This window comes from Falco peregrinus, chromosome 6, assembly GCF_023634155.1.
Source record: "Falco peregrinus isolate bFalPer1 chromosome 6, bFalPer1.pri, whole genome shotgun sequence".
In the NCBI taxonomy this organism is placed as follows: domain Eukaryota; kingdom Metazoa; phylum Chordata; class Aves; order Falconiformes; family Falconidae; genus Falco; species Falco peregrinus.
Window position 1 is genome coordinate 16993230 of NC_073726.1, and position 19988 is coordinate 17013217.

The window sequence follows — 19988 nt, forward strand, 5'->3', positions numbered from 1 at the left end:
CATGCTCATTAAAATGAAAAGCAGTCTAATCCCAAGCAGCCCTCCCACATCTGGAGGAACCACACGTGAAGGCTCTGATGGGCAGCTTGTCCCCTCATCCCATGGGCAGATTGTCCCCTTATCCCTCAGCGGAGGGAGGTGGGCTTGTTTGCCATCTTCCCTGGCGCAGGAAGGGCTTCCCTCCAGAGGGATGCCTGCTGCACTTGACCGGGCAGCTCAGATCTCAAGCACCTTCTTTTCCCACAGTTGCTAAGAAACCACAACAGTCGTCTCAGCTGCTGAAACAACTGTTTAGTATATTTTTTCCTCTGTTTGTCTCATTGTGGGCAACAACAGCTTTAAGCCTCTCAGGACATTCCCTGCGCTCCTCGTGAAGAGCTGGGCAAGCATGATGCTGGGGAGGAGGGTTTGTCCTCAGTAGCTTTTGCAGGAGGACTCCAATTGCACTGGTTGGTTCCATACGTGGCCATCAGGAAGTTCTTAAACTGTCTGCAGGAGTCTCAGAGAAGCTTATTCACAGGAGTCATTCAAGAGCTGTTTCAGCTGCCCTTACAGCTGGTGTTGGTGCATCCACCTGAGTCACCAGTAGCTCCAGCTACGGCTTTGATGAAACCTGTTGTCCAGCTCCTGCCCTACATCAGTGTTGCAAATGACCCTGTTTATCCCTTTGTAGGCCTGGCTCTGGCTAGTGTTTTGCCCACGGCCATCTGCAGGGTCCCGGGCAGAAGGGACGATGCCAACTGTCCTGCAGAATTATGGCTCTCCTTGCTGGAGCGCCATCAGGGAAAAGACCATGTGCACACCCTTTACAGCTGAGAGCCAGCCAGGGAGCCACTGAAGAACATAACCCCACAGGAGGTTATACCTGCTGGGAACACCACCCGGGAGGAAACTCCCACCTGTATTTAGCTGCAAGAACAGAAACAAGTGAGAAAAGAGTCTTGGGCAAAGGGCAGGGAGCTGACCTCCGGTCAAAGCAAAGGTAGGTTTCCAGATCCACTTTGTGTAGTAGTAGCTCAAGGCATTTGCCTCCGGTTGAACAGGACCAGGAGGCTGATGGTAAACCTCAGGGAATAATCTCCCCGGCAGAAATGACTCCAAGAACTTCACTTCTTTATTTCTCTGTCATGTAAGGATTTTTCAAAGTTCAGCTGCACGCTCAATATCAATAGTAGGTCCAACTCTGCAGAGACCTGTGGTGTCTTGGAAATGTCACCTATCAAGATACACAAATAAAGCTAAACCAACCTCAAAATATTAACTACTCTGTGTATTTTCTAATGGATTGCCATTCAACTGGGTTCCCATTCCTGGCACAACGCCTGTACATTCTGCTGGTTCCCCAGTGGGCTCGGGTTGTTTTTATGAAGTGGTTACGTGTTGTACTTCGCTCATGTGAAACCTCCTCCTTCCTGATGGAGCTGTGGCTCTGGTAGAGAGTTACAACCTTTTGTCCTGCAGCCTTGGTGGAAACTGGTTGTTGTATCAGCTTGTATATTTTGTAACTCCAGCAAATAAATCTGGATGTTGTGCACCTCAGTAAAACAGAGATCTCTGCTGCATGAGAAAAAAGTGACACAGCGCTGGCAGCAAGAGGGAGCTGGGCTGAGCTTTTGAACTAAGGATGCTCTGCTGAGCCAGCACTCCGGGGAGCTCCTGCTCTGTGATGGGGGGGTGGGGAGCTAAGGAGGCGTTATTGTAATTGCATAAATATTGTAATGAGACAAATACAGGGTTGGTGGGAACATGAGGGCATGCGAAGGGCAGGTTGCATAGGAGCCAGGGTGGCAGTGCTCCCTGGGGGAACAGGCATTCCTCAGGAGCAGGTAGGTGGGAAAACACAGTTCTCCCTCTTCTGTGTCAGGTCAGACCAGAGGTCTGCTCACCCTGTTCCTTTTTTCTGACAGTGGCCAGCAGTGGATATGCAGGGCAGCGCAGGATGGGGAAAGCCATAGGGATGTTTCCCCAGGATATTGTACCATTCACCAAAATTTGCAGCATGGGGCCTTCAGGAGCCCAACAGGCGTCATTGCACATAAGCACCTTGCAAGTCTTTCTTCCATGAATATATCCAGCTGTTTCGTGAACCCTTTTAGCACGTACAGTCTCAGAGGGGCAACTACAGGCAAGTGAAGTCCAGGTCACACAGACATTGCTGCTTGCCTGGCCTGAACCCTCAGCCCAAGGCACTGTGCCAACCCCTAAACCACCTTCGTCTCCTGAGGGTGAATCAGCATTGACCTCACTTCAAACTCCCCAGCAGGCAACGTTCACCCAGTCAGTCATTAATTTTTCAGGTGGGGTGTGTGGCTTCGGATTTAAAAGGAAAAAAAGGCTGTTCCCTCAATCCCAACAGCATGGCTGACAGTGATCTTGTGCATGCCCCACGCTAAAGCAGAGAGGGAGGGTGTCTGCGGGTCATGGAAACAGTTTGCTGCACCTTCTGGTAGTATCACTGATGGTGAGGAAAAACAGGAACATGAGGATTTCTGATTAGCTGGGTAAATGGCCAAGTTGCCTAATTGGGTTCCTCCAGACAGCTGCTATCCTTAGCAAGAAACATGACTGTATTATTCTATAATGGCACAGTGTTTAACAAATCCTGCCAAAGGAATATATGGTCCCTGTTTTTCTATTCCTTTGAGCAAAATATTCCTGTTTTTTCCAAGATGTTTCTATCAGACAATGTTTAAAAACATATTTGACTGACTGACTGAGTTTATTGTTCCTGAAAAGAGGCTGGAACAAGCCTTCAGGATGCTCTAATTAGAAAACCAGCTTCTATCCCAACAGGTGGTAAGAGGAGACTGCCATACCCTGCACATCGCTAGGATGAAGTGTTTTAAACCAACTTGGATGATTTTTTTGTGTTACATTTTCTACCTGGGAAATGACATAGGCTATTTGCTGCACTGATACGAACCCCCAGACCAGCACTGGGATGTTACTACCTGGTTCACAGGCTTTTCAAGGGAGTCTGAGTGCAACCTGTGCTTTTGTTGATGCAGGTAGTCTATAAATACTGCCTGTTGCCTTTCATACAACATGGTCAACAAAGGTTATGTGAAGGAGGTAGTTTTTGTAGGACTCAGTAAACTTTACTATTGTCAGTGACAGAGTTGCCTTTAAAGCTGATGAAAAGCTGTGCACTTTTGTAAGCCTCTGGACCAAGAGCACGGACCCTAGGCATGTAAACTACAAGTTAATTAAATTCTAAGCATGTGAATGGAGCATCATAATATTTTATACGGGCTATAATTAATTAGACATAAAATGTACAAGCAATGCAGTTAAGTTACAACTTGCACATATTTGGCAACATTATTGAAAACCTATTACAAATGGCTTGACAACTGGCAAAATGGAATTAGCCCTTTCAAACCCTCTAATTTTGGATGTCATTTCTGTAGCAACTTCATCTTTCAGAAAAAAGCCCAAATATCCAGACTTTAAAAACTTAACCCTTTTAAGTCTAGTGCGGGGTACCCAAAATCATGAACCACCAACACCTGTAAGTACTCTGGGTCACAGACTTGAACGAACCACTCTTGTGCATGCTTCCTTAAATCATCAGTATAAAATAGCTGTACTCATTTTTTGTGTATTAACTTTGATATGTAATTGAGAAGTCTATTCACCACTCTACAGTGATCTATTTAATCACAACTAATTATTGCTATTTAGAAATCTTTGTGGCATCTCTGATCTTTCTAACTTATTATGAACATTGTCTTTAATCTGAAAATGCACATATTAATTACAAACTACTTCAGAGATGGCTGCTGTCAGGCAAATAATTTTTTGTAAACCAGCTGAAATAAGCTGCTCAGGGAAATTGTGGGGGATACAGTAAATATTTTTAAGCCTCATATCTGGCTTAAGAACCAAATACAAGGTTGAGATGAATGCATATCCTCTGGATGGTGGGTACTAAACTCTGCTCAATACAGTCTACTCAGTATCTTATGGTTATACTGTCACTTTCTTTTAATTTTCCCTCTGGGAAAAAAAAAATTATCTGGACATAGACATCCTGAGACACTTTCCTGATCCAAATTTCATTCATAAATTCCTTTTCATTTTCGAGAGGGATCTTTTCTTCAATATAATTTTAATGTATTGCTAGGTCTTTTAGAGACATAATACTCTCCATTCCACATAATTTAGAATGGAGGCAGGAAACACGCAGGGCCTGTGTCTCCCTCCCCGCCCCCCCCCCCAAAAAAAAAAAAAAAAGGATGTTTTCAAGCCAATATGAGCTGTGGGTCCCCTGCTACAAAAACAAATGACAGGTGAAGGCTGGCTCTTGTTTACTTCGAGGTAAATTCAAGCAAGGCTAACTTTGGCAGGGCATGGCATTGATTTCTCCTCCAGCTGCTCCACACATATTTTGTCTCCACAGAGGACCGTAGAGCAAGGGAGTTACTGCATGTGTGTCTTCAAAGGCAGTACCTCAACGCCAGAGGCAGGAGTAGGTGGGAGTCCAAAGGATGACTTAAATATAGCACAGACAAGCCGGATTTCCCGAAAATGGCTCAAACCCATAGAAAACTTGAAGATTGGTATGGTTTGAAAGTCTCTCTGGTGTCACTGCGGGAGGAGGTTTTGTGTTGCAGGAGGCCTGAGATGGGAGAAGGAGGGACCATGAAGAGGAAAGGGAAATGAGTAATCTGGAGGAAAGGAGGAGATAATCAGGAAAAGCCATAGGAGTAGTTTTATGGGAACTTTCGAAAGGTTGGACCATGATCTTGACAAAGAGGAGGAAGGTGAAGCAGTGAAAGGATTTAGTGTGGTTTGCTAAGGAATCGAAGCAAGGAATTGATTTGAGCTGTGACGTTTTGAGGGAAGACATGGTGAGGATCAAGAGGGCCAGAACAGAGAAGGTCACAGATACTGAGGATGAAGCTATCAGGGACTTACTGTGGGAACAAATAATAATAGATAGTTTTGCAGGACAATCTTGAGGGAATGTCAGCAGGATTAAATAACAGCATCAGTCTGGAAAGAAGAGGGAAGATGGTGATAATGTTTAAAATAACACTGAGGGCGTGTGCTGCCTGGATGCAGAAGCTAATAGGCTTCCCAACTACAATCAGACAGGGTAGGCATGCGAGGTAAGATATGGGGGTCAGTTTTAACTACAGCTGTATAGTTAAATGAAACTAACTGGCATTACTGTTCTGGAAAGTGGAGATCTGCCTGCAGAAGAGAGAGGGAGGTATTTTTTTTAAAAAAAAGAGGCAAAGAAGGAGACTCCAGGGGAATGAATGATGTTTCCAGAAGCTGACATTGCTAAGGAGAAGGATTTAAAAAGAGCATGGACAACAGCTGCACTGAAACATGTAAGGGAAGAAAGGCACAAAATAGACTTTGGCAGTATAAAGGACAGAGATGAGGGATGTAGGGATAAGGCAAGGCTGTCTGGAAAGCTATCCAGCATCCTGATTTTCAGCCTGGTTGTGTTGGGTCTGGCTGAGCCCTGTAGCAGCCCTCCTAGTGCTGTGCTTTGATTCGGTAGCTAAAAAGGTGGTGCTAAAACTCCAGGGTTCTGGCTGCTGCTGAGCAGGGCTCGCACAGCACCAAGGCTGCCTCTCCAGCCTTCCCCCCCTCAGCAGCAGGATGGGGGTGGGAAAGATCTTGGGAGGGGACACAGCCAGGACAGATGGCCCAAACTGACCAAAGGATTCCATACCATATGACATCTGCTTAGATATAAAAGCTAAAAGAAAGGAGGAGGGAGAAGGGGCATTAACTATTTATGACATTTGTCTTCCAGAGCAACCACTACGCGTACTGAAGCCCTGCTTCCCGGGAAGTGGCTGAACATCCCCTGCTGATGAGAAGTAGAGAATAACAGATTTTGGGTTTTTTTGCTTCTGTATGCGTGACTTCTGCTATCGTTTCATTAAACTGTCTTTATCCTGATCCACAACATTTTTTTCATCTTATTTTCTCCCCCTCGACCTTCTCCCATTCTGCTGAGGAGTGGAGTGCTGGAGCAGCTTGGTGGGCACCTAGCATCCAGCCAAGGTCAACCCACCACACTGGTGCAGCTCCCCCATGTACAGGTACTCTTGCCCTGTTCAGAAATGTTGCCTAGGCAGCATTTGAGTATTTTTGATATTTGCTGCAAAAGTTTTGCAGGTTGGAGGTGCACGTGGGCAGATCCACTCACTGTGAGATGCACGCTCCCTTGGTCCAATCTGTATCGCACACTGATGCCATGAGTACGTGCCTGGGATGTGTCAGACCTGGAGGTCACAGTGCCTGTGAACACGCCTGTATCCAGGAGAAACATCCCCTTTCTCTGCTCTTAACAAATGTCCCTTTCCCACATATCTGGGCAGAATCAAATTTTACAAACCAAAAGGATTATGTGCTGGATATTGCATGTACCATTGATTGTACGTAACTATGCACCTCTGATCTCAACCAGGGACCATCTGACCCACTGATTTTGGGGTGGTTGGGTGTGCCATGTCCTTGAGTCAGGCATCTAAAGTCTGTTCCACAGGGTTTATATGATATTCAGCCAGAGGCGAGCATGCTCCACACAGAGATACGCTATTGATAGCGAGATGTAATGACTTAGATGAAATCATTACTTATCCTTCCAGTAAGTTGTGTCCTGATTTAGTAACAAATTCCATTTGTAGATCATATTGTCTCCGGTGAGTCTGCTTTACAACAGCAGTGCAAACAAATTAAAAAAGTTTTGATACGCTTTTATCAAAGATCTGTCCCTAGTGTCCTTTGATTTACTTCTTGAGATCTCCTCTGGCACGAACTGGATGGAAGCAATATTTTCTCCCCCTCAAAGCTGATCTGAGCTTAAGCACCTCTGAGAATATATCAGCTTTGCCTTCAGAGCTGGCTTCAGGCATTCTGGAGAATGACTGCCCTCCCCTTAATATATAACAGGCTGAGGATAGCTGTATGCCTTCATTTCAGGAAATTGCTTTTTTTATGCATCTCCTTGGCATCCAGATGGTGGTGCCCTGTGTGTCCCGAGCCAACACCAAAATGAAAAAAAACCCTGCTGCCCTTTCTTGCTGGTTGACAAAGGGCGCTACAGAGGTACCTGGTCTCCTTGCCTTTAACCACCCTTCCCTCTCTGGTGAGTACCAAAATCAAACAACAGATCTCATTTGTCAGCAGGGAAAGATTTTTGCATTTTGCGATTTTTATAATTCTGTCACAGAGATTAGGGATGGGAATAACCTCGTAATTACCCTTTACACCACTCCAAGTCAGTTGAAGATGGTTCTCTACAGCAGGAGGTATGGTTTCCAGTGCACATTTTGGTATGAAACAAATCTGGAACGGGGAAATCACTGGTTCCATGGGCATCAGTATAGTCTTTTCTATCTCTAGTCTTCCAGAGGATCACTTTCTGCTGAAAATGCTGTCATGAAGAAGATGAGCATTTGTGCTCATAGTGCCAACGTGATTATCAGTGGGACTACAAAAGGGAAATGTATCTTAAGAAATAAGAAAATGCTCCTAAAGATGAGCATGTAGAATGACTGGAAAATCCAGAATAGCCATTTGTCAGGAAGACAAGTAAAGGGGCATGTACAACAGCATCAGTCAGTTCTAGCTCAGCTCACGGATAATAACTTCCCAGGTTAATACACTGACGGGTTGTAAAATGCTACTACAGGTTTCTGCCTGCTAAATTCTTTAGGTAGTCTGAATGCCAACAACACACAGCAAATGCAACCCTTAAGACAGTGGATGACTTCTGATCCTTTGGGTAGGTTTGAGGATGAGTCATTCGGACCTGGTTCCAAAGCACAGTGGTCCCCATGGGACTGAGAGCATCCACTTGATGCAGGAGTCCCAGGGGTAGGGCAGGCTTTAGGGTTGCAGATACCAGCACAGCCAGAACATGTGGGGTTCAGACACAATCCCAGCCAAGCTGTCTTCCATGGCGAGCATGAGAGAGAGACCCTGTTCTTGTCTTTGTCCTGCTTCAGCTCTTCATGGTCTGCCTGATGGCTGTTGGCCAGCCTTGGAAAAGACTGGCATTTTGGGGCCTCGTGATGCAGAAAGGTTGGCCAGCCCTAGTGAAGGATTGTAACTGTGCTCTGCTGAAGGAAGGAAAGTTTGAGGTTGGCTGAGCTTTTCAATGTCTTTGATAAAGACCCTACAATTTTCACACGTCAGCAAGTTGGATAGTCTTTGGGCAAGGGAGGCATTGGTATTCCACTGGGCAGATTTCGCTTTCTCAGTCGTCCCATGGGCTTTCAGGAGCAAGTTGGTCTGTGGCCATCAGCCAGCAAAACACTTAGATGAGAGCACACCTCTCAGTCCATGGATCATCCTGCTGAATTTGTTAGGGCTCCTTACACACTTCCAGGAAACAATGTGCTTTGCTGGGTTGGGTCCAGCTTCTCTCTCATGTCCCCATTTGTGTAAAACTCCTTCATATCCCTTGAAGCCATATGGATATGCTGGATGGGCTATGGACACTGCCTGGGAATGCACTGCTTGCTTGAGTCGCAGCCACACTTCTGAAAATGAGTAAGTAGGGTATGCTTTTGCTTAAAGTTAAAAAGCACTGTTCTGGGTTACAAGCAATATGAGCATCAGGAAAAGGAGAGCTGTGCCTACGCACTGTTCTGGTGAGAAACACATGTACTCATCTTTACTCCCCAAATAATAACACTTTGAGCTCAAAGTTGGCAATGCTGGAAGTGATCACACGTGGCTGAAAACAGCAGGTGGGAGCGGAAGAAGATATGGAGTGTGTACCTTTTTTGTCATGGAGGGATCACAGAACCCCAAAGGTGGCACTGCAACAGCAGCTTGGGCAAGCATGACGGGATGAGGCGAGTGTTGGGATAGAAGACCTTGTGGAGATGACAGAGACCAGCATACATATCTAGCAGCAAAGGACTGCCAGGGTTTAGGGCATGAGACAAAAAACGTCCTCATGAGGGCATGGCTAGCTTCACGGTGCAGAGAATATCTAAACACAGGGAACAGAGGAACCCAAAGAGTAGGCAAGTGAGCTGGCAGTGATAATTTCAGAGAGCACTGGCTTTTGCTTAATGCTGCTGTTGGGCAGATGAAGCAGCAGGCAGTAGCAGTGTTGACAGATTCACAGCCACCCAGCATCACTGTGAGGAGCTATGTCCCTGCCTGGGAAGCGCAGAGGGTTTCATGGTAAATCCCAAGGCATGTGTTCCTGTTAATGAAACAGGAGAGATGTTGGAAATAAGTCTCCTAATCAGACATGGTCAGAGATGGGTGTGGCTGAAGGTTGAATGAAACTGTAGGAGACCATTTTGATCAATGATGGCAATCTGTGATTAATTTTCTGAGGATTTAACCTTCATGGGAGGGATAAAACTGCACCGTAGGTCATTAGAAAAACTAGTCCCATCATTTGCTCAGAACGATATAAGTGGAGAAGGTAACTTGCAGGATTTGGTGAAGGATGGATGCTCTGAGGCTCAAAGAGGAAGGCAGCCAAGACAACATGGTTTGCAGAAGAACACGAGAGCATGATCCAGTGGGCCATGGCAGCTGGCTCTGTGGCTAGTGCTGGAGTTGGCTGAGTATGTAATAGCTTACGCTAACAGGCAGGAGCAGTGTGCGTGGACTTACACCCTTGTGTGTATGTGTGCAAGAAGGAGATGGTGACCTGCAGTAGTTCTTCAAGTCTGTCTTCTCTTACCGGCAGATTTGTGTCCTGGTGTCAGCCACTTACACATGCGCATAATTTAGAACAGTGATTAAATTTTGTGGCTGAGGCTGTTAACATCATTTAAAATAACAGAATCATATGAAAACACGGCAGGAGATAACTTCAGGAGGTCATGCAGACCACTGCTTGTCCCAAGGTAGGCTAATTGCACCAGTGTCACTTCCGATGTGTTTGAATAATTTGTCCCTGAGGCTCTCCAACACTGGAAACTCACAGTACCCTTACGGAATTGTTTCTGGGTTCACTTTCCTCACTGCTGAAAAGGCTGTGGGATTTTTGTCATATCTGATTTGAATATTTCTTTCTGGAATTTGAAACATGCTTGCAGGTGCTATTATCCATATACAGGCACTGAAAACCAAGAATAGTCACTTGTTTATGGACTGCTCCCTCCCACTTGTAAACTAAGAGAGCTGAGCTGGAGATGTCCCTGCCATGCAAGGGAAATCAGTGGGGAAAACAGGCTTCTTCCAGCAGCACCAGCCTGGCAGAGACCAGAGATGGTTAAGTAAGGACATCAGTGTGAAACAGCAGATTATACAAGTGAATAGACTGAAACATTGCATGGCTCAGCAGTTCTCTGCCAGATACAAGGGTCTGAGAGACGGCTGGTTGCAGCAGTGGGGGTCAGAGAGTTGAGAGGAGGGAGTAGCAACCTGGGGAATTAGCCCAATTCAGGGAATCTGAACTTTGGACTAAGAGTAGTTTAGGGGAAGAAAACAGGAGCAAAAATGCTTAATTGGGTGCTTTGGGAGGATGGACTATTTCTTGTCACAGTGGCACAGTGCAGCAAGACTCAGGCAAACTCAGGATCCTTAAGTGGTGCTAGAGATGGATCTGTGAGTTGGCCCCTATCAAAAATGATCTGTGGGACATCCATTTACCATGCGCAATGGGACGTCCATTTACCATGCACAACAACTGTGGGTAGATGTTGGCTGTTGTTTTGTTTTGCTGTGCAGGAATGCAGAAGGTGGGTCTTCTAACAGCAAGGGGAGGAGGTGGGAGGCTATGGGGTGGTCCAGCTCTGCGTGTCTGTCATGGCTCCAGCTTCCCTGAGGAGACGTATTTCTTGGGGAGTGAAGGGGCTCAGCTTAAGAAGGAGCATGGTGACTTTTTGGCAGGTGGGAACAGCGACCTATGGTGGTGCTCCTGCCTCGGGGCGTCAGTTGAGTATCAGAGGCTCTGAGTGCTGGTGGGAACTCACCAAGGAGGAGGAGGCAGGAAAATCCCAAACCCATTACTGACTCCCTTTCTTTTCAGCAACCCATCCCCAGCACTAACCGTATCTGAAAATACAGCTTCCAGGCTTCCTTTGCAATGAAAGCTTCTTTCAAAAAACAGCCTTGCTCTGTAGAGACTTATTTTGCCAGCCCTATTTTTCCCTAGCTTTGAGTTCACTATTGACGTTAATTAGGACTTCCTTAGCCTCATTAGCCTGGTGTTTTCCTTTGTTACTGAGAACGGTGAAGGTGACCTTGCTTGCCATGTGGATTTTCTCAGCTCTGACAGTCTAATCATTAATGTCTTAGGAACAGAGGTAGGGTTCTTACACGGGAAACTTGAGAACAGCTATAAAAACATCATGTAGACAGCTGTCAGTGTCAGCTGGCGTAGTTCCAGTAATTCAGAACTAGATGTGTTTCTGATAAACCATCCTGTTCTCACACAACACATGCTGTAACTCCACACGTATTACACACATTGGGTGCAATGGAGTAAAGAGATATTTTTGATGCATGGCAAGAAAATACAGCAAATACTTACACATGTAGCTCCGTTGCACGTGGCTGAACTGGGTATACTGAGAGTAACAACCAGCATTTGATAATCTCCATTTTATTATCCAGAAAAGTGGAACAGTGACCGGCGCACTGATCTCTGGTGATCTGGTTTCAAATCATAGCTTACAGCATAGCAAAAGATATTTTGGTGGCTTCATGCTACTCCCCACCCATACAGCCAGGAAATCACAGAATCATTGACAACTCTAAGTAGGAAGGGACTTCTGGAAGTCATGTATTCCAATTCCCTGCTCAGAGCAGATCCAACACAAGCAGGTTGCTCAGAATAATGTCCAGGGTAAAGTTCTGAGTACCTCCAAGGAGGGAGATGACACTACTTTTCTGGGCAATCTGGTCAATATCTGACCAGCCTCATATAGCAAAACCTACAGTGTGCTTAAAATATGAGTGGCAATCCCAGGTGAACAGAAATCCAGGCAGGGAATAACTGAGTTCTGCCTCCCAACACCAGGCAGCAGAAGAAGACCTCTATGTTTCAAGATGCTGTGATTGGTCTCACCTTCATAAGCATTACATACACTACGGTTAAAAGAAGTATATAAACACAGGAGAACATCGCATTTGCCCATAGTAGTCTCTTTTAAACAGTACTGTGAAACATAACATTTTTAATTCCAATGTGTCATCTGTCACACGAAGTTTGAGAACAGAAGCGTCGTCACAAAGCATTCCCATTGCAAAGGCACAGAGGTGGGTAGCAGAGCCATACGCAGCAGCCAGCTGCACCGGTGCCAGGCTTGACTTCTAAACAAGGCAGACGGGGAGCTGATGCTTTCCACCGGCAAGCACAGAAGAAGGGTCGAGACTGTTTCTGACCCATCTGAATTGCACACTTCAACATTTCTACAGTGTATTTCTAAACAGCCATATCCAATGGGGCCCTGATCCTCGTAGGTACTTCTGAACATAAGAATAACATACACAGCTTGCAGATTTGCCACTAGCAGCTGCCACAAGCTCCTGAAAAACGTGGACTATTAAGACTATACAAAACCAAAGCTGGGAATATAAATATCAAACGAAATGCTTACATGTTGCTGAACATGCTGCCTAACATCAGAAACACGAGACAACAGCAGAAAGCCATGCAACAATCTATTTTGGCAGAAGCGCGCAAACATTTCACAGCTTGTCTCCTGGATGCCATGCGCACACTTACATTAGTCAGTGTCACACTACCTTAACTTGTTTTAAGCATTTCCATCATCTGTGAGGTAGGGAGGGAAAAACAAAACAGTTAAGGTAAAATCAAATGAGATCTTGCACATCGTAGTATAATTTGTAAACAATTTCATTATTGGCTGTAGTGTGGAGAGTGCCAATGGTTCAGGCTTCTGCCTCAATGTATCCAACAGGGAACTTTCTGAAAGCCAGGTGAGCGATTCGATGGGTTACTAAGAGATAGATGAAAAAACCAGGATTAACAGAGGAGAAAGAGTGACAGAACATGAATAAACACATAAAAAAGCAAAGAATTTTTGTTTTACTGTGGGTTTTTTGCCGTCACGACAGAATCAAAACTCCCAGTAACACCTTTTGATCAGTGGGCAATTCTAAACACTACGTTAATCTGGCTACTTCAAAAACATTTGAAAACAGATGCAAAATTAAAAAACAAACAACCACAGATCAGAACAATCAATGAGATCAGAGATAAAACTACATCAGTTATCATCTCAGTATGTATGGATCTAGAGAGGTCTTTCTTCTAGATAAGAAATTACAGTAATAAAATGAAAATAACACATGCACATCTTGGTGACACATTGCTCATCATTTTTTATCATCCTTCCAGAATCATAGGTATCCTTTGAAAGACCCAGTCTACAAATCCTTATACACACAAACTGTCCTAACAGCTTAGATGTGAAAGGCAGCCACGTGTTGCGCTTTTACTTACGTACCCACAGAAGCCTGCTCTGGTGAGACCTTATGCCCACGATGGCCTGAGAAAGCCCAGGGGCACCTAAAGGTACTTTGGATCTCAAAGGGCTGTATCTTCAGTCACCCACTCCTATAATTTGTTGTGAATTTACAGTACTTTGTGTAAGTGTATAAACCTTTCATGTCTGATGAGGACAGATACTGAAAGTCACCTGCAAGCTGAAAAATTTGTATCAAGAAAAAATCTTTACTTGCACATCTATATGTTATACTGCTGAACAGCTAAAAATCCATAACAAGCATGGAAGGAACAAGAGTCTCTCCTGAGGGAGTGGCAGAGTAATCAATTGGTCTAAACTTGTGCTCTGCCAGAGAAGCCTCAAAGGAGATGCTAAAATAGATACAATTTGAGACACTACCTTAAAGCAGTAATTTCTTAACTAAGAACACAGAGCAATGGTTCCATTATTGCTTGAAAACTGTTTTGAAAAGAATTTAAGAACTTCAAAGTGGATTTGATGTATAAATCACAAACAGCCAAAATAACATCAGAGTTGTGTTTTCTAGCTAGGTCTAATGTAGAAGCACTGTAAAATACAGCAGAGAAATTAGACACAGTAGCTGGAAATATTTAACTGCATTGATTAACTGATTGGCATGTCAGTGGTGAAAATATATTACCTTTTCTAAAGATTCACAGTAGGCAGTAAGAAAAACAGATATATGTTGGTATCTCTGTGTGTGTGTGTGTATATACATTTTTTTTTAAAAAAAGAATTTGCTGCATTTCTTTTTTTCTTGGAAGCTGCGACTGTTCGTATCCTGGTACTGGAGTGCCTCCATGGACTTGCCTCCTACCATTATTTCAGCAATGAAACATGGAACAGAAGTGCTGAAGAACACGCACACTGGTTGAGTACTGAGATACAAAGCAAAGCGGCTGTCTTACAATGCTGGGGGAAAATGAAGTAAAATAGCTTATTAAACAAGTGATACTGACATAATTTTACTTTTTTCCCCTATTTTATTTTGATCCTTCTGCATTGCACGAGCCAACGATCAGAAATTTGTAGCGACGTAATTGTGCTTGGCTCCCTGCCTCCCTCTGGCACGTTGCGGCTACGTGGAACCGATGCTGTTTTGTGCGGATTAGGCGGCAGTCGCTACCTTTCAGCAGCATTACACCAACTGGAGACACTTGCGAAATACCCTAGGAAAACTGAGACCCTATTCAAGCGCTGACGAAGGCTTCCACGCTCCCCATGCTCTGCCTTTCCTCGGACAAGGGAGCTTTCCCCAGCATCGCCTGAGGATGTCCCTGCCTGTCCTGCCCCCCAGCCATGCCATCCCTGCAGCCACCAAGGGCTGAGGGACATGCACTCTCACCCCTGGGATGCTGGGGAGAAGACCCAGGCGAGCTCAAGTGCTTGTCACCTGTCCCATGCGCCTTGGTTTAGGCTCACCATCCCCAAGGAGATGAAGGGTTCGTTATCACCCAGTTAGTGTAAAACATACAGAAGTAAAGCAAATCTCCCCATTCAAACCTCTTGGGGAATCTGCACCAGTTTATTGTCCTGGGCAACACCTCCTCTCCACAGGAGACTCTCCTGCCATCCTCTTTGGTCAAGGACTGTTTTGCCTCCCTACAAAAGTAAGTATCATGTAGCCATAGTAGGGATAGTTTCTGGCCCTCAACTGGTTAATAAGCAATGGTTTCCTTTGGTCAGAGGTAAAACTCTTGTCCTTCCTTGAGTTCCCCCTTGGCATCTTTCCTTGAGGGACATACCTTTCATGAACCTTACTTTCTTCACCCCAAAATACACATACAATATAGGTTTCTAAGCAGGTGAAGTGTATGTAGCTGGTGGCTGTCTCCTTGTTGTGGTTTAACCCCAGCCAGCAACTAAGTACCACACAGCTGCTTGCTCACAGCCCTCCCCCAGAGGAATGAGGAGGAGATTTGGGGAAAAAGGTAGAACCTTTTCTGAGATAAGAACAGCTTAATAATTAAAACAAAAAGCAAGGAGAAGGAGAGGGAGAGAGAAATGAATCCAAAAGGGAAAAACTCCAAGCGATGCCCAGTACAATTGCTCACCACTCACTGACCGATGCCCAGCCAGTCCCCGAGCAGTGATCAGCACCTCCCTGCTAACCCCTCTCCCACTTTATGTACTAAGCATGGCATTCTGTGGTATGGAATATCCCTTCGGCTAGTTCGGGTCAGCTGTCCTGGCTGTGTCCCCTCCAACCTTCTTGAGCACCTGCTCACTGCCAGAGCATGGGAAACTTGACAAGTCCTTGATTTCAAGTAAGCACTACTTAGCAACAACTAAAACATCAGTGTGTTATCGAGACTGTTCTCATACTAAATCCAAAATAAAGCACTGTACCAGTTATGAGGAAGAAGGTTAACCCTATTCCAGTCAAAACCAGGACGCTCCTGAACAAGACCAGCCATTAGAATGACCTAGCACTTCATGGTGAACTGGGAAGACCAATCCCCAACCTATTTCCCTTGGTAAATCATGACAATGTGCATGAGACACTGGCAGGCCTGGGGCCATCTGGGCTTATGCCCACATCCATGTTTCAGTTGGGATCAGGAGAACATTTCTGAGGTGAATTTCCCATTTACTGTGCTTGTTGCAGCTGACAATGGGCAATTGTGGGCCCAAGTGGGAGCTTGGCTGGAATAACATCCTCTTTCCACCACGCCACTGGCACGGACATAGGGCCCCCGCACAAGCCGGGTCACCCTGCAGCCCTGCTCCGACTCTTAATGCAGACATTGCCTGAGTAAATCCCGCTGACTTGATTGATCCTGTTCAAATCAATGCGATTGTTTGTACAAGCAAAGTTGATAGATCCGGCCCTCAGTGGCATTTATCCACCGTATTATCTGACATACAAATCAGCTGCTTGGGGCAGCAGTAACTGCTTTGTTACCACTGTGAATTTAGGAAAAATCTATTAAAGTCAATGAAGAAAGTACATATTTACAGTGGAATAACTGGTATCAGCATTTGACTGGTTTTATTTAGATGTGTAGAGCAGCATTGCTCTGGAGGTAGTTTAAAGAGGTTCTTCTGTCTTTTGGCCTCCTCGAATTTTGGGCTATAGGAAGAAATAATCAAGTCCATTATAATCCCTTTCTTCCAAAATATCATATGCATGGGTGAATGATGCATTTGGTTATATAGCTGCAAATCTGCATAATGCTGTTTGTGCCCAGTGACAAAATATTCTTTTAGCTTTTGTAACGATTACAGTAAAATTCTCCATGATGTATATCTCCAGAAGTAGTATTTTAATCTAAAAAATACTGATGACATCTTGCCTATGGCAATGAACAGGTGTTAATACAACAGTAAAGTGTGTCCTGTATTCTTAATTAGTCTCCATTGATTAAACATGCAGATTATTTACAAAAAGTGTAACGCAACAGAAAGGAAGAATAATAACTAATGCAATGGCTGTATTCCCAGGATCACATGCAATTCATCTTTACTAAGCTAGCTGAGCCTCTATAATCTCAAGGCATTTATGAAATAATAGGGAGAGAGCTTTAGGTTAAGCATATTTAGTATAAAAAGTATTTGATTAATTTGTTTCTTATGATGAAATTCTCCTGTTCTTGAGGGAAAAGGAAAGTGCTCACTCAATGAATTAAAGCCACAGAGACATCTTGCAGTAAGATGCAAGAAGCCTTGTCAGATCACTAATAGAAACAATCTTTATGACACTGAGATGTTGTAGCTTATAATTAAACATCACAGTCCAGCCCCTGTAACCTGTATCATGCTTACATGCCCTATTTTACACGTCACAGCAATTAGTGAAACATAAAGTATATATTTAGACAAAGGCTTCCGTCTGGAGCTGGTGATGTAGTGACTCAGCAAGGCATCATCAGAAGGTATTTGCTAGCGCTAAGGCTTTGCACACCTCTGTGGGGGCTAGACCTGTCAGATTAATACAAGGGGCTATTTTTGTAACATCCAGAAAATTTCTGCTGTACATCAAACTGCACTAGCTGCTTATTTTAGATGACAGCAATTCATACATTTGTCTTGAACAATATAGTCTTTAGCACTTTTTGGGTACGTACATCTCCTAAAAAAAGAGACTTTCCTGTGAAGCATTTTGTAGAAGAAGGGCTTCCAAATTGAGATCATCAGAGAGATTTTCATCGGGTGCTTCAAACGTGCCAGTGAATTAAGAGCGCCTGTACCGAAGGTAGGTAGCAGTCATGGCGACAGGCTGCCTGGGTATCAAGGAGTACTCCGAGCACATAATTTGGGACAACATGAGCATCTGGATTCATGACCTGCTCTCTTCTGCTGCGCTGTGGTTTGGCCCTGGGCAGTGCTGAGTGCCCCCTGAAAGAAGCCATGGTCTTCAGCCAATCTAGTCTTTTATTTATAGCGTTTATTTTTTTCTCCCAGCAATGGAAATCTCACTTCCCTCCTTCCCATCCACTCAGTTGTTTTCGTTCTGGAAAATAACTTTCCTGAAAGCCGCTGTTTCCCCTGCAGGTGTTGATGCTGGATCACATGAATGTGACACACACAGCCTGCTGCTAGCAGAGGGGCTGTATTTACTTTCTCTCGGCTGCCCTTAAATCTGCCCATGGTGTTTGGAGAGCTAGTCTGAGCCCATGAGCTGAGCAGTTTGCCCTGACTTGTGTCCCCTTCCATGTCCCTGAGCTGACGGGGCAGATCCTAACTGAGACTGTGTGAAGCAGTGGGAAACATCTGTGAGATCCCAGCTGTATCCCCAAGGTCAGAATCAAGGACTTCGAGCAGCTTCTAGAGAGATAATGGAACTTATACCAAAGCCAGGTGATTTCACCAAAGATGTCATCATTAACACTTGGCTTTCACAGTGTGCTCCTCGTGTGTAGTAAATCTCAGAAGGATATTGTCAAGGAGGTCGCTGTTATTAACTCTAATGGCACAGTGAAGTGACTTGGAAAAGGTGACACCAGAGCCAACAAAGGCACTGAAATAGAAGTGGGCTTTCCTGAGTCATGGTCTGACTCCCAGCCCTCCTTGCTCCTGCTGCTCCGATGCCACCAGAGCTGCCCTCCCTCTATCGTTTGCTGTCGCCCTTCTGCGGTCCCCGATCAGCTGCCCAGCCTCGCTCACCAAAGCACTTACCAAAGTGCCTTAATTGGCATATGCTCCCAGGTCTTGCTTGGCAAAATGTAGCTGTGTCTGTACTTTTCTAAATGGGGATGGATTAATTGCATGCTTAAAAGCTTTGCTGGATGGAGACCTGCACTCTAGAGCCAGACCTACCTTCATTGCTGGAGCCTGCAGGGAAGAGGAGAAGACATTTTTCTCCTTCTCACATGCTGGCTGGGAAAGGGACAGGCAAGAGAAGCACAGAAAGCACTGACTTGGTTTCTGCAGCAGAGCAGGCAGTACGCTGCTGTCAGCACAGCAGGAACTGGAGCATGAGGCCCTGAGCACCTGCCTGGATCCCGGAGCACCCCAGGGGAGGCTAATAGCAAGGCTGAGCAGAGAAGTGTACCACATCTTAGTAGTTCTGTCATATTTTCTAATAAAAATATTTGGAGAAAAGGCTTCCCTATTGATTTTGTCAAAAAAACTCACCCAAACTCAAACAACATTTTTTTATACAGGCAGCTATTAATAGTAGTGATAATATTAGTTGTACACTAGGATAACTAGTAGTAATAATAACAATAATAGCCTGTATAAAAAACACTGTTGGGTTTCTAGTAAGAATTGGGTATTAGTAATAATAATACTTCCCTTTAGGTAGCGCTTTTGTGTGCAAAACATATTAGGGATGGTATCTAAGTTGCAAAACACAGGGGTGCTAGAACCCCCATTACCTAAGCCATTAAACATTTTTAAACTATGGAACAAAAGCACCACATTGTCCCTATTATTATAAGAACACAGCATTTAACACCCTATTGAAAATAAAAACCATACTTCCTTCATCTTTTCCTGACTGAAGCTTACTTCCATTGTCTTCTCAGAGAAGCAATGAAGTTTGGACTTAATCTGTTTAATTCCACCTTTAGTTTTCATCCCTTTATGTTATTATTGTCAATGCATGATTTTTAAAAGATCTGTCCCCAAAGTTATTTCCCCCATCCAAAGGTTTGGTTTTGCTTCTGAGGTGTATATCATGTATAGTAAAGTTACCTGTGTAATCGAGGAGAAAGATCTCTTTGCTGAATCACTATAGTCAGTGGGAGTTTTAATATTTATCTCTACGGCAGCTGAGTGAGGTCCCTTTTAGTTTCTTTCCCTATTAAGTTGCTGCTTTTGTTTTGGGTCTCCCTAGACTCCCAGCATCACTCATGGCAGCAAGCAGAGGGTTCTCACCGTGACAGCTGTAACAATCACTGGGCTTTTTTTGGTTCAGCAGCAGAACCAGGAAAAAAAAGATTTCTGTCAACCTTCCAAAATGCAATGCTGAAAAATTTAATTTAATTTCAGATCAGCAAAATACAATTTGAGGGACGTGGTATGAAAGTAGAGGAAAAAAAGCCTGGTATCACAAAGTGGGAGAGGCAGGTATGGCAGCTATTCTTCCCTGACCTG

The 19988-nt window shown here is 44.6% G+C and overlaps 1 protein-coding gene across 2 annotated transcripts in view; it reads right to left on the minus strand.

Annotated features, from left to right (window-relative positions):
* Window positions 1–19988, minus strand: part of LHFPL3 (LHFPL tetraspan subfamily member 3) — a 252260-nt gene that overhangs the window by 23702 nt on the left and 208570 nt on the right. Inside the window, exon 3 of one of the 2 annotated variants that reach the window (XM_027795450.2) lies at window positions 12680–12727. The exons of the other annotated variant lie outside the window; for it this stretch is intronic. Within the exon in view, the coding sequence (XP_027651251.2) occupies window positions 12711–12727 (17 nt within the window). The 3' untranslated portion in view covers window positions 12680–12710. The remainder of the gene's footprint in view (window positions 1–12679; window positions 12728–19988) is intronic. 2 annotated transcript variants of the gene reach the window in all.